The sequence below is a fragment of the Aphidius gifuensis genome, linkage group LG1 (genome assembly GCF_014905175.1).
Source record: "Aphidius gifuensis isolate YNYX2018 linkage group LG1, ASM1490517v1, whole genome shotgun sequence".
NCBI classification, from domain to species: domain Eukaryota; kingdom Metazoa; phylum Arthropoda; class Insecta; order Hymenoptera; family Braconidae; genus Aphidius; species Aphidius gifuensis.
Genome location: NC_057788.1, coordinates 24876235 through 24890242, shown reverse-complemented (window position 1 = coordinate 24890242; position 14008 = coordinate 24876235). Strand labels below are relative to the sequence as shown.

At 24.7% G+C, this 14008-nt stretch overlaps 1 protein-coding gene across 8 annotated transcripts in view; it reads left to right on the top strand.

Annotated features, from left to right (window-relative positions):
• The window catches only part of LOC122856532 (uncharacterized protein DDB_G0283697-like), a 35738-nt gene that overhangs the window by 11328 nt on the left and 10402 nt on the right, over positions 1–14008 (top strand). For 4 of the 8 annotated variants that reach the window (XM_044158250.1, XM_044158210.1, XM_044158225.1 and 1 more), the window contains 4 exons: positions 7560–7638; positions 11782–12108; positions 12275–12455; positions 12577–13970. In XM_044158250.1, the coding sequence (XP_044014185.1) occupies positions 7578–7638; positions 11782–12108; positions 12275–12455; positions 12577–13970 (1963 nt within the window). In that variant the 5' untranslated portion in view covers positions 7560–7577. Of the gene's footprint in view, positions 1–7559; positions 7639–11779; positions 12109–12274; positions 12456–12576; positions 13971–14008 lie in introns of those variants that run through there. The other 4 variants (XM_044158242.1, XM_044158235.1, XM_044158268.1 and 1 more) reach the window with 3 other exon arrangements.

Below are 14008 nucleotides of genomic sequence, written 5' to 3'. Positions count from 1 at the left end.
GATGTTCTCCTCTATATTCCATATTTATTTATTTTTTTTCTTTATTTTTCTTCATCGTACTTCGTATCCTATCAATTGATTTTCTTTTTTCATTTTTTCATACTTCCACACGACAGACACTGCATATGCATGAAACTGATCGGATCGTGCTCAGTCAGCGTTGAAAATTATTATAGATATAGGTATAGGTTTATATCAATTCATCCAGTCAATCCACTGGGGTCGTACTCCCAATTCTCAGCCCCATCTCCCTTTTTCCTTCATCCCCATTCTATTTTTTGCCCTTTCGTCTTTCACCCTCTCATTCTCGAATACACTACTGGAAAATCAATAAATTGGCATAATAATTTTCTATTAATCTCTGGGATTGGAATTTATCCTCATCAAAATACATATTTATACATAAAGGAACTCTTTCATTAGTAAATGTAAACACTTTAATGAAAAATCAATTTTATAATATATTAATTTTTTTTTTTTCATTTAAATTATAAAATATTTAAATTTCATAATTAATTAGTTGATTAATTAATTAATTATTTAATTTAATATAATTCTTATCAAAATTTAATTTTTAATTATTTTTTTTATTCTATTTTCTTATCTTCATGACTCATATATTTTTCTAGAAATAAATCAATTGATAGATATTTTATTGATGAGAAAAATGATATAGTTTTTTATTATTTAATTAAAATTTTACATTAATTATTATTATTTTAATAAAAAAAATATCTTGACATTAATATAATTATTAATTAAAAAATTTTTTTTTTTTATGAATAATTTTTTTCTGGTAAAAAATTGTTTATCAAAAATTTTATATTATTAACTTCATATCCAATTATAAAATTTTATTTCACTTATTAAATTGATATAATTAATAATTTTTTTTTTCTGTCATGATAGTTGTATTGAAAATTTTTTAATTATAAAAAGTATAATTATTAAATTTTTTTGATGAAATTTTTTGATGAAAAATATAAAAAAAATTTATTTTAAAGACAATGTATCAATTTAAAAATCAATAAGCCTTGACGTACTTTTTTCCCTTGTGTGTAGATATTAGATATATATATACATTTTTCCCCTATTTTAGTCAAACTTTATTTTATCCTTCAACCCCTAAAGTACTGGTCTCTTTCTTAGCTGTACGGATTTCAACGCAATGTGCAATTTTTATAGGATACTTTGCTCTGGGACCCTGCTGATTTAACGTCTTTGACGCTTATGTACTTAAGTATGTGTCTGTGTGAATTTATTTTTTTTTTTTTTGTCTATGAAAGTCTGTATGTGAATGTGTATGTGTGTGTTTTTGTGATTGTGTGTTTGTTAACACTGTTGACAGACTATCATCGTCTCTGAGGGTACTTGCACCCTTTATAAATAAAATGAAAAACCAAATCACATATCAATCAGTTAGTTTTATTCATTTGCAAACAAATTGGCGTTTTTAACCCTCATCGTCTTGTTTCAATATACATAATTTAACCCCAACTAATTATTTACATATTTTTTCATTTTCAAATACAATAAAATAAAATTTAAACCAAATTTCATAACACTTTTTTTTTTTTTTTTACATACAAAATTTTTAATTAATTTAAAATTAATTTTTTTAAAAAAATTTCATATATAATATAATTGATTTATTTAGTTTGTTGATTTTTGTTTTATTTGTGCTATTTTTGCATTGAAAAATAAAAAAAAAAAAAAAATGTTTTAAATTTTATTTGAACTTGTATAAAAAACAGTCGGGATAATTTTCGTGCTTCAAACAATTTTGAGATTTTTTCTTTTAAATAGTTGATTTTGTTTGCTATGTTTTAAGCATTGTTTGTTCTCGATTTTTTTAATATTAAAATTTTTTGTTTGACGAATCAATGAGAGTGGTTTTTTTTTTTTCTTTTTAATTAAATCCAGTAATTTACTGATTTTTAAAGTTTTACTGTGCTCAGTAAAATAAATGCTGGATTGGAAAAAAAAATAATAATTTTTTTTTGTTAGATAAGAAAGCAAGTCGGGATTTTTTTTTTTTTTTTTTGTTTATAGTATGACGTGACCGGTAGACAACATGCCTTTTTTGTACACAGGTGTGTCACAAACGTTTTAAAGTTCAAAAAAAATATATATATACATACTCATTTTTTTTTAACCGGATGTCTCAAAATTTGTGAATATTTCAAACGGTTAAAGTGTGTCGTGTATTATTATTTACTATACCGTAAAATAGTAAATGAGATAAGTACATATTCATGTTATTATAAAAGAAAAATTCAAATTTTCTATTCACGTAAAGAAAAATAAATGAATAAAAAATAATACTAAAAAAAATTATTTAAGAAGAATATTATTTTAAGTTGATAAAAATTAAGAATTTTTTTGTTTTTTTATTATAATAATATAGTTGCAAAAAGAAATGTATTTAAAAAAACAAAAAGGTTATTAACCCCAATAGTTATTCTCGTTTTACTTGCTCTCATCGATACTCTCATTTGAATCAAACATTCATGCCTTTTTTTTTTTTTGCATTTTCATCATTATTATATTTTTTTAATTCTTTCAATTTTCATTTGAATTGGTTTTCTTGTTTTTCAACCGCATAATTGGCCGACTGTCGACCGTGCCTGAGATCGATTTCCGTGGATAACCGAACTCTCCCTCGTTTTTACTCGCCATTTGCCAGTTGTATTTTATTGCAATCCATGTCTAACAATATAAAATCAAAAAATAAAACTACATATATCAAAATAGTATAAAAAACAAAAATAAATAAATATTCAATTTTAATCATTTATTCATACAATAAAACTCAAGGATCATCAGGTGACTTGAAATTCAAAATTTGTCAATATATATATAAATATTAAAATCCATCATTTTTATTTTTATCTCTCAAGTGATATTGAAAAAATATATTTCTAGATGTTGATGAAAAAATAAATAAAGCTCATCATCGATAAAATCCTTGACAGTTTTTTCATTTTTTTTTATATCAAATTATGATTTAAAATTACATATCATTCACACCAAGTCACAAAAGCGATTAACTGAAAAAAAAAAAAAAAAAATAGAATTCAATGTTACATGAATATTTAAAAATGCGACAAGTCATATATACATGTAAACCCATTAATCAATATTACAAAAAAATTTATATACTTATGTACTAATGCAAATATATTTTTGCTTTTAAAAAATTTTTCCTTTTTTTTTTTTTTTGGACTGATTGTTAATTCATACTGACAGATTTTTATTTTTAAATTGTGTGAAAATATACTTGCTACATATGTATATATTTTGTGTGTTATATTTGATGGAATAATATGTATAGAAAGTACTAAAGAGAACGTGCAACCATTCGACTCAATTCGATGCAACGAACAAACAGATGTACCATGATATATATATATGTTCCATGTGTTAGTTTGTTTAAAGCAATATTGTTTAACACATGTATGCATATATACATATACGTATCATCTTCTCGAATAATTATATGATAAACATACTCTACCACAATATATATATATGACGTAATTGTTAATGTTTAATTTAGTTTAGTATACATGTGAAACATGTAACTACAATTTTTCGTTAATTTTCATTTAGTTTTTTTTTATTATTTTTCATTTGAAAATAGGCAGTTGTGCAATTTTCATTTTGGTATGCTCAATCGATCGACGACTTTACTCTCTTTTAGTATCCATCCCCTTTTTCTACCCTTCGTCTATATATAGAGATATATGTAAGTGTATAAATGTGTATGTACGTCTGCCTATATACAAATGCTACAACAGCTACACTGTATTTTTTTTCTCCTTGTATTTACAATCGCGACCTTCTCTTACTTTTTTATATCAACCAAAAAAAATACAAAAATATACATATATATTATACAGTTGCGATATTTATTTTACCCTAAAATAAAATTTATCTCTATATCATACTATTGGAAAATTCAACGAGTCGAATTATGTATTGTCGATGAAACTTTCGTAAATTTTTTTTATTTTATTTTTGCAATTCGTTGTTAAATTAATAGCACACATGTATATGTAACTGGATTTGATTATTCTATGAATTAAATTTCATCTGATATATTGGTTTTTTGTTGATATGTATTTTTTTTTCTTTTTTAAATTGCTTATCATCGTTTTTTTTTTTTAAATTTTGTTTGCTTATCAATGCAGATATACTTCTGTTTAAATGTGTACGTGTGTATATATAACTTGTACTTTTAATAACCACTCATCTTTTACATGATGATTTTTTGCATCATCATCATCATTATGTTTTTTTTTTTTCCACTAGAATAACTTCAACACTCATTAATCGTCATATTTAATATCTTAAAATTTTATGTAATTAATAAAATTATATATTTCTTTATGTTTTACATATTCTCTGGGCATTAACCTCATTAATTTTTTTTATTTTATCATTACATGAAAATGTAAGTTTATTTAAAAAATATAAAATATAAATGTGAAAATGTTTTATATATTTTTTTGAGCAAATGAATTTGAGTTTTTCGTCATGATGATTAGGAATGTAATTTCGTAAAACACTATACGAGCCAGACAGAAATTAAGCTTGGTGGAAAAAAATAAATAAGGCAAAAAAAAATATAAAGAAAAAAAAAAATGAAAAAGGCGGAAAAAAGAAAGAAAAAGCTGAGCAAGCTGTGTGGAGTGGCCTCTTCTACTTTAGGGGTGTACAGAGAAAAATACAAGGGGTAAAGGGATGGCTTAAGAAGGTGCAAGGGGAAAAAAAAAATTTATAAAAAAAAATAAAAATTGTATATATACAGTTGAGTCTCATAAACTGTACTCTACTGTGTGCCTTTTCGTAGTAATCACACCAAACAGCAGCAACTGCATATAAAGTCATTTATATTCAAGTATTTTATAAATTAAAAATAATAATAATTATAATAATCAATAATTCAAGGAAAAAATAATAAATTATAAAATGAACGAATATTAAATAAATAAATTATAAATAAAATAATAATAAATAATGACAAACAATATAAAAAGATAATAGTGGTATATATAGTATGTTGGTTGAAAAATATATTATATGAATTTTTAATTTAAAAAAATAATCACAATTTAAAAATACTCATCTATGACCCAAACACAACTTGTACTTTATATATATTCAACTCTTGACTCATCAAGTAATTTTGATCCATTGTTTATTTATTTATTTATTTATTTCAAATAAAACTATAAAGCATCAAAAAAACTTGAGAGTTATACAGTAGAATCAAATTTTATTCTTTGTTAGATTTTCAATTATTTATTTATCTATTATGTTTTTTTTTTTTTTCTTGATATATAAATTTTATTATTGAAAAAAACATCATCAAAGTAAATAAATATATTCAAGAAATTTATCAAACAAGTATTTTTCATGTGCATAGTTTTTTAACTATTGTTTTATTTCTGTTTTTTTTTTTATTTTTTATATGTATAGTTTCTTTTGTGTTGGTAATTTTGAGAATAAAAAAAAAAAAGGTTTGTTTTTGCTACTAACATAAGCACTGTATGGGTGTATTATATTGTATATATACATGTATCAAGTCTGATCATCAGCAGCAGTGCCTACAAAAAAACTTCAACAGCACAATAGTCAAAGAAATTATATTTAGGTAAAGTCTATGTTCAAAATGAAAATAGTGAAAGGATTGAATAGTTACCATTTTGAATAAATAAATTAACTGTAAAAAGTAACATTTAAAAATAAAATTAAGATATTAAAAATAGAAAAAAAGACAATAAGTGGATGCGATGAAAATAAAATAAATGCTTATTGTAACGAAAATAATATGCATAGTTAAAATTATACGAGCTAATAAATTTAACATCTTTCAAATCCAACTACACATATATAGAGCAATATTTTATGAAATCTCCCTTTTTCTTTTTTTCGTTTTATAAACCCATGAATATATTTTTTATATTATCAAGTAAATTGGACGGTCTATCATCTGTATAACATTTATATAATCTTTAATAATTTTTGTTTTTTTTATTACAATTTTTTAGGAAAATTTAAAATTTTAAAAAGACAAAATTTCCTACTTTTTCATTGCTGAAATTACTGTATAATTAAAAACTTTAAAATTAATTCCTTAATTTAATTAATAAATGCCAAGTTATAATTTTTTTATTTTATTTTTTTAATCCAATTTAAATAATTTAATATACTTGAACAAACGTATTTATTCTCACCATTGAATTTACAATTTATCCCAATTACTTATTTCACCATTTTTAAAAGCCATATTCTTCAAAAAAAAAAATTTTTTTTAAATATCTACTTTTTTATAAATTAGGTATCTATATAATTTTTGAATAAAAAATTTCAACTTACCCATAATAATAACAGTAAATAAAAAAAACGATAAAACTTCTTATTATTATTTTTTTTTTTATCTTGAAAGTTAAGTTTTTATTCTTACAAATATATTACAACTTTTTTATTAAATTAATATTTATTTTTCAAACTCGATTCAATAAATACTTATTGATTATTTAAGAGATTTTTTTAACTTTTAAAAAAAATAAAATAAAATAAACTTTAAATAACTTTAAAAAATATCTTGATTGTAGTTTTAAAAAAAATAAATATTTTTAATTAATATAATTAACTTGAATAACTACTTGTTGAAAAAAATATTAATTTACCCAGATTAAGACTATAGAATTATAAGATTGACACCAGTTTAAGTCTGCCAATGATTTTATATTTGTCAACAATTTGAGTAAAATATTACAGATATATTTTTGTAGTTTTATCAACTATCTGTTTTTGGTTTTTGGTTTTTTTCTTTTTCTCTAAAATTGTAGATAGAAGTAATGAAAATTTAAGAATATTTAAAAATGATGCTGCAGCATGATGGTGGTTGCTGTATATAAGGGTTGATTTTGGCCTTGTGCAAAATTTACTGGTACTGTTGGTGAAAGCCAAGTCTACTATACAATATTTTTCAAGTGTTTCCTAAGCACTCTCTCAGTTTTGTCCCTCATTGCATTCTCTCCCCTTTATCCCTTCTTTTTGTTTCTCCTCTAACCCTATCGTTGGTGACTCTGCCTTCTGCCTCTTGGACGTAGTAGCTATACGTTAAAAATTCATCGTGCAATCACGTACGTTAAATAAGGGACAATGACAGGGTGACAACATGAACTTTATCCTGAGGACAAAACGTCTGATGTATATGTTTCTCACTCACTCTCTGTCCTTGCACCCTCTGCATATATATTTGTTTTTTTTTTTTTTTTATTTTTCATTTTTGTCCTCTCTATGACGACTCTTTTTGACAATGCATCAAATATGCACAATAAAAAAAATATATAATATTCATTTTCAAATGAATTTTTAATATTTACTAATTAAACTTTTTTTTTTTTTTTTTTTTTTTGTATTATGATGATGATGGTGAATAATAATAATGATAATATACAAGAATAAAAATTTTATTAATAAGTACATCTATTTAATTATGAAAATTTGAATTATTAATAATAATAATAATTCTTTTGTTTTAGATTGCCACGGGCTCATTGATGCTCGATGGCCCGAGCAGTGACACAACGCTGGAGAAATCCCGCACCGGAGTAAGTATACGTATGTACAATATAAAACCCAGTCATTGAAAAAAAAAATATAAAATATAATAAAAAGCAAGCAAGCAAGCCAACGTAAATGTATTTTTGAATACACGTGTGTGCTTTACATATAAACTTTTGCATGCACACAGTAAAGTACAGTAAATACATTTTTTTTTTTTTTTTTTTTGGAATAATAATAACATAGAAAATATAAAAAAAAAAAAGTAATATTAAAGACCCTGTCTCAATTGTCTCTTCCGCGTAATGTTGAACATTTTAATTTCGCTCGAAATATATATGTGTTCGTTTGGTCCGTTTTAATATCGACACAAAAAAAAAAAAAAAAGAGAATTAAAATAACGCACTGGTTGCTCGAGCAACTCATCTCATCAGTATCACAATGCGACAAAACATAAAAATTGAAATAGCCACATATATATATTATATGTGTCTTGTCTAATTTAAATAAAAAAAAAAAAGGTGATGCGGAAAAAAAAATCTACTCATTTTTATATGGATTCTTTGGAGTATAGTAGTATAGAGAAAAATTAAATAAATATATATAGATAAATTAAATAATAAAAGATTTAAAAAAAAAAAAATATGAGTTAAATGTAATCAATATCAATTGATTGACACGATGGACGAGGTTAGTTGGACATTAGGCCAGTTGTATTTAGGACAAGATTAAATAACCAGGAGGAATGTATAACATGTTGGTAAATTGCTATGTACATATGATGATTGACAATAGTGTCACATATAACAGAAGCTAATAATCACTTTATCATTCATCTAGTCAGTTGTTGTTACAACTTTTGATTTGATATTGTAATGAATCTATAAAAATTTGAGGATAAAATTGATGAAAAAAATGACATTAAGATTATAGATACAGAGGGGGTTGTTTCGTATATAATTAAATTAAAAAAATAAAAGAAATTATTGTATCAAATATATATATACAAAGGAAAAATAAAAATAAGTAGAAAAAAAAAAAAAAAAAACGTCTCGACGTAGATAGATGAGTCTGAATGTTGCCAGACGCACGGAGCCGCACGAGTTACTGATCGATACCAACGTTACGACGACGACGACGACGACGCGCGTCGCAAACCCTGGTCTTCAAGGTTTATTTCTTTCTCACTCTTATATACTCTTATTCAACATTTTATCACATATCTTTATCACTGCAAGTGTCAATTTACAATTGCCATGAATATACAACTATGAATTTACCTTAATTTTTCGATACGTCAAGAAATGTCCCAAGACATCTAGTTGACAATCAAATACTTGAATTCACATCAAACATATATCAACCGTTTCAATTTTTCCTAGGGGTATGAAAAATAAATATATTTTTTTTTTTATTTCTTTTTTTCAATATCTTGAAAATCAATTTTTAACAATAGCTAAAAAAAAAATTTTTTTCTATTTTTTTATACTGACACATATTTTTTTTTTCGTTGAACAATTTGATCCTGATTATCATTGACTGATGAATGAAAAATTCAAAATGATTTTATTTAAAGGTTTTTATAGTGTAGTTGTTTTTTATAGTTCTAGTTCTAGTTTTTTTTTTTTTTTTCTATTGATTAAATGTCAGTTGTCTTAGGTGAAAATAAAAAAAAAAAGATCATGTACGTCAAACGAACTTGTTTTTTTTTTTTTTGTTTTTACTGAGGATTATCCTCAGGAAATGTGAATTTTGTAATGTCGTGGTTCATCTACGTCACTCTGTTATTCAGAAAATGTATTCCACGCTTTTGACTTAATGTTTTTTTTATATTTATTTATTTTTTTATCTAGTTTATTCTGTACTCAATCGCACACTTATTTTCATGCTCACTCTATATAGGTAACTCGTGACTTTGATGTTGAAGCTTTTTCTTTTTTTTTATCTTATTTTTATTTTGTGAAAAAAAAAAAAAGAATATAGAAATCGTATATGGATTGAAATTGAATCGCTTTTGAGTCAAGTTACATTATAATATCGATTTGACGCCTGAAATTTTTCAATCAAATGTATATTATAAATTTTTATTCTGTAATATTCAGCAAAATTTTTATATCAACTTTTTGAATCTCATTAGAATTTATCTCAATATTTTAATCTTTTTCTCTTTATTTCTTCAAGTATCCTTTTATCAAAAGGAATATTATTTTTAGCCTCAGTCCATTATGAAAAGAATAAAATTCATATCTTTTAACATTTATATTTATTTTTTTTTTCTTATACATTTTACAGTGTATTTATAGTTTTTTAATATTTTTTTATTTTACTTTATCTTTTGGCTGAGTTTAAAGACTGTAGAAAAGTCAGTCAGGCAAATACTGTGGATTGAAGGAAGGATTCAATCCAAAGGCTTAGATTTATTTTGCATGTATATTTTCTTTTCTTCATCAAAGAGTCAAAAAAAAAAAATATTAAAAATATTAAAAATAAAAAGATATATTTATCAAGAAAAAAATAAATAAAATATATATTTTTATTATTTTCTTTGACTTTGAAAGTTTTTGACTATAAGTATATAGTAAAAGAAAAAAAAAAAAAAAAACTATTTGACCATTTATTATTATTCCAATGGGATATTTGCAAAATCAATATGGGGATTTTGGAATATCATCAGCCAACACAATATAATTGAAAACATGCGCAAGACTGGTTAATAATATACATATATATATTGTCATAAAGAAAAGAAAAAAAAAAAAAAATAGGATTGGTTTTGATGATGAGTAAAAGCTATCAGAACAAAGAGATGAGGACTCAACCGATTGCTTCTGGTCTCGTTAACAAACGAAACCAAGATATATGTACATAGACAAGTGTAATAAACGTGACAGAATCCTTCATCTAGACTATGATGCTTCAATAGATTATATTTCTTGATTTACAATTTCTACAAGAGACAATTTTACATATATGAAATAATTAAAAAATAATAATATATTTTTCCAAAGAATAGTAAATTAAATTAATAAATTTTTTAAAATAATTTTCAAATTATTCATAATGAAAATTAAATATTTACACGTGGTAAAAAAAAATAAAACTCATTTATAAAAAATATATGAAAATAAAATTAAAGAGATGATCCATTTAGTGTCAAAACAAAATGAAAAAAAAAAAAGAAGAAAAAAAAAAAACAATGTAATACCTAATGGATTTTATTTGAACATGAGCTTGACAAAGTTTGTTAAACCGATTGACCCCAACAAGCTTGGATACAACCCTAATTTTAACATTTCACTCTTTTGACTCTTGTCAACCAACGAGAGCAACTCTCCCAATCATTAGAGTCACAATTTACCTACAACGTTAATTAAGTGACCCAGAAAATTTGATGGATGCTTACTTCAGATTATGACCCATTATTTTTATTTTATTTTATCATTTTATTTTTTTTTTTTATATTTTTATACATTACCACCAGTCAACTCATCCTTATTTATTTTTTAAATTATGCTTTTTCTTCATCCCTTAAATAAATACCAGCAATATTTTAAACCCTCGATATTTACGACATTAATTTTAATATAGTTTTTTTTTTTTCGAATTTAATTTATCCAAGTTTTTTATTTAACTCGTGTTGTTATTTATACAATCTTTATCCTTAATTTTTATTTATCTAATTAACAAATAACATCTTAATTTATTAAAAAATTTGATGAAATATAAAATCAACGTTTAAATATCAAGCTGGTTTATTTTGATAAAAATTTAATGAAGGTCATAAAATTTATAGATGTGATAAATAACAAGAGATGACCCTTGATTTTGAAATTATTTTACTCTATATCAAGAATTGTGTGTTAAACTTTAATTTAGCTAGTGTGATTTTTTTTTTTTTATATTTATTTTATTGATGATTATAATGATGGGCTTTTATCGTTAGTAGGCATGTGATTAATAGTGATATTATTATTTTTTTTTTTTTTTCTTTTAGGGTGTAACATATACTTAGCTTTATTTGTGATATATAATTTTGTCGTGTTTTTTTTTTTTTTTTTTCATTGTGTCATGTGTTTGTATGTATGCTGGTTGAATAAATAAATTTTTTTTTTTATTATAAATATTGACTATAGAAAAATTTCATTATATTTTTTTTTTTGTTTTTTTATTTTTATTTTTTTTTTAAATTTTTTTCTAGAGGTGACGATGTTCAACGATCAATCGAATTATTGGACAAGGTGCTCTCAGAGTACGACGAGTACGGATCGTCAGATGGTGATTGTTGTGCCGGAGGGATTATTCCTGATCCTGGTGGTGTTGGTGGTGTTATTATTGGTGGTAGTGGTGATTGTGCCTCGGGCGTCGGTGAAACAGTTGACATTGGCAACGTCGACACCACCGACGCCAATGTCCATGCCGATGGCGATATTGTTAAGATACTTGTTAATATTGATGAAAAAATACAACGTGGAAGTAGTACTGAACCAAGCACTGGTCTTACACCCGACGATGAAAGCCCATCTTTAGGTATTTTTATGTTTATTTATATTTTCTATTTTAAGATTAAATTATTTAACATATATACTCACATTTTATTTTTCAACTGATGAAAAGAAAATAATTAAATTTTTCTTTCTTTGTTATTTTATATTTAATTTATGATTGTATATTTATTTTAATTAAAATTTTATAGGACATCAGTCCGAGGACGACGGTTATATGAGTATGAATGGAAGAAAAGCTAAAATGGCACTCGTTGCACTTAGACCTGTACCTGATTGTCCAGAACCACAGGATATATCAATTGCAACAACTAGTGAATTTCCACCACCTCCTGAAGAGGCTGAACGTATTATTTCTACATTGCTTCCAATGTAAGTTTATTTTTTTTATTATTTTGTAAATATTTTATTTTTGAGTGACATTAAAGAGGGTATTTAATTATTTTCATATATTAAACTATTCAAATTAATATTCAAAACTTTTTTGTTTCAGTGTTTCACCAAGTAATTCATCAAAAAAACAAAATAAAAATGGTAAAACAAATAGACGATGTGATAAAAAAACATCAGATGAATTAAACAGCAGTAGTAATAATAATAATAATGATGATAATAATGTGACATGTCAAACAACATTACCAAAAGTACGTAGACGTAAATTACATGGACTTTGGGATAGAAGTACAAATGGTACAAATGATATAAATAAAAAAAATTATACATCTGGAAAATTTTCAAGTCTTCCATTGGATATTAAAGTATCTTATGATTGGATACTTGATGCAAAATATTTTAAAAATAAAATTAAATCACAAGATAAACATCGTTCAAGACATCGGCATTCAACAAATATTGATACAAAAAATATTAATTTACATAATGATGATGATGATGGTGATAAAAATGGTGAATTAAAAAATGATGATTTGAAAAAATTTGTTGATAATGATAAATGTAAAAATAATCTTGATGATGATGATGATGATGAAGAAGATGAAGAGGATGAAATTGATGTTGTAGAAGAAGAAGAAAAAGAATGTACTGATGATCCAGATGATGACGATGATAACGATGATGATGATGATGATGATCAAAGTAATGAAAGAATTAATTCTGATTCAAGTTGTGATGTTGAATTTCCAAAACGTCGTAGAAGAAAAAGAAAATTTGATATTGCACGTGGTACATCAGAATCTGAATCAGAACCATATTCAACTCAACGTTCAAGTTCAGTCAGTATAAGACGTTATTCAATGCGTGCAAATTGTGATTCATCTGATTTTTCACGTGGTAATTCAACATCAAATGAACGTTTTCATTCAGATTTTTCAATAGCTGTTGCAAGTGCTAGTTCAAATGATCGTTTATCAATACCAACATCAGATCCATTTTCAATAAGAAATTTAGATTTTGCAACATCTGGTTTCTCACTTGGACATGCAAATTCATGTGATGAAAGATTTAGTGATGTTTATTCAACAAGAAATTCTGATTTTTCAACGAGAAATTCAATTGATTTTAGAACACAATCTGAGGATGATGATAGATTTTCAGATGATTCATTAGAAGAAATATTAAGAGCAACAATACCTCCTCCTCCACCACCTCCACCACCACCGTCAACATCTTTGACATCACAAACAAAAATATCATTATCATCATCATCATCACCTCCACCACCACCACCATCACTGCCATTACAAACACAACCATCAACACTACCTTTGTCAACAGTACCAAGAGACTCTTCACAATCACCGACTCATTCATCTGGTTGTAAACGACACTCAGTTGCATGGGAAGTCTCATTGGATGAGGATCCAATCTATGGTCCTGGAAGTACAAAAGTTGTTGGAAGAAGAAGACGACGAAGTAGTGATGTATCTAGTAAGTTCAAAGACTTTTTCTTTTTTTTTTTTTTTTTC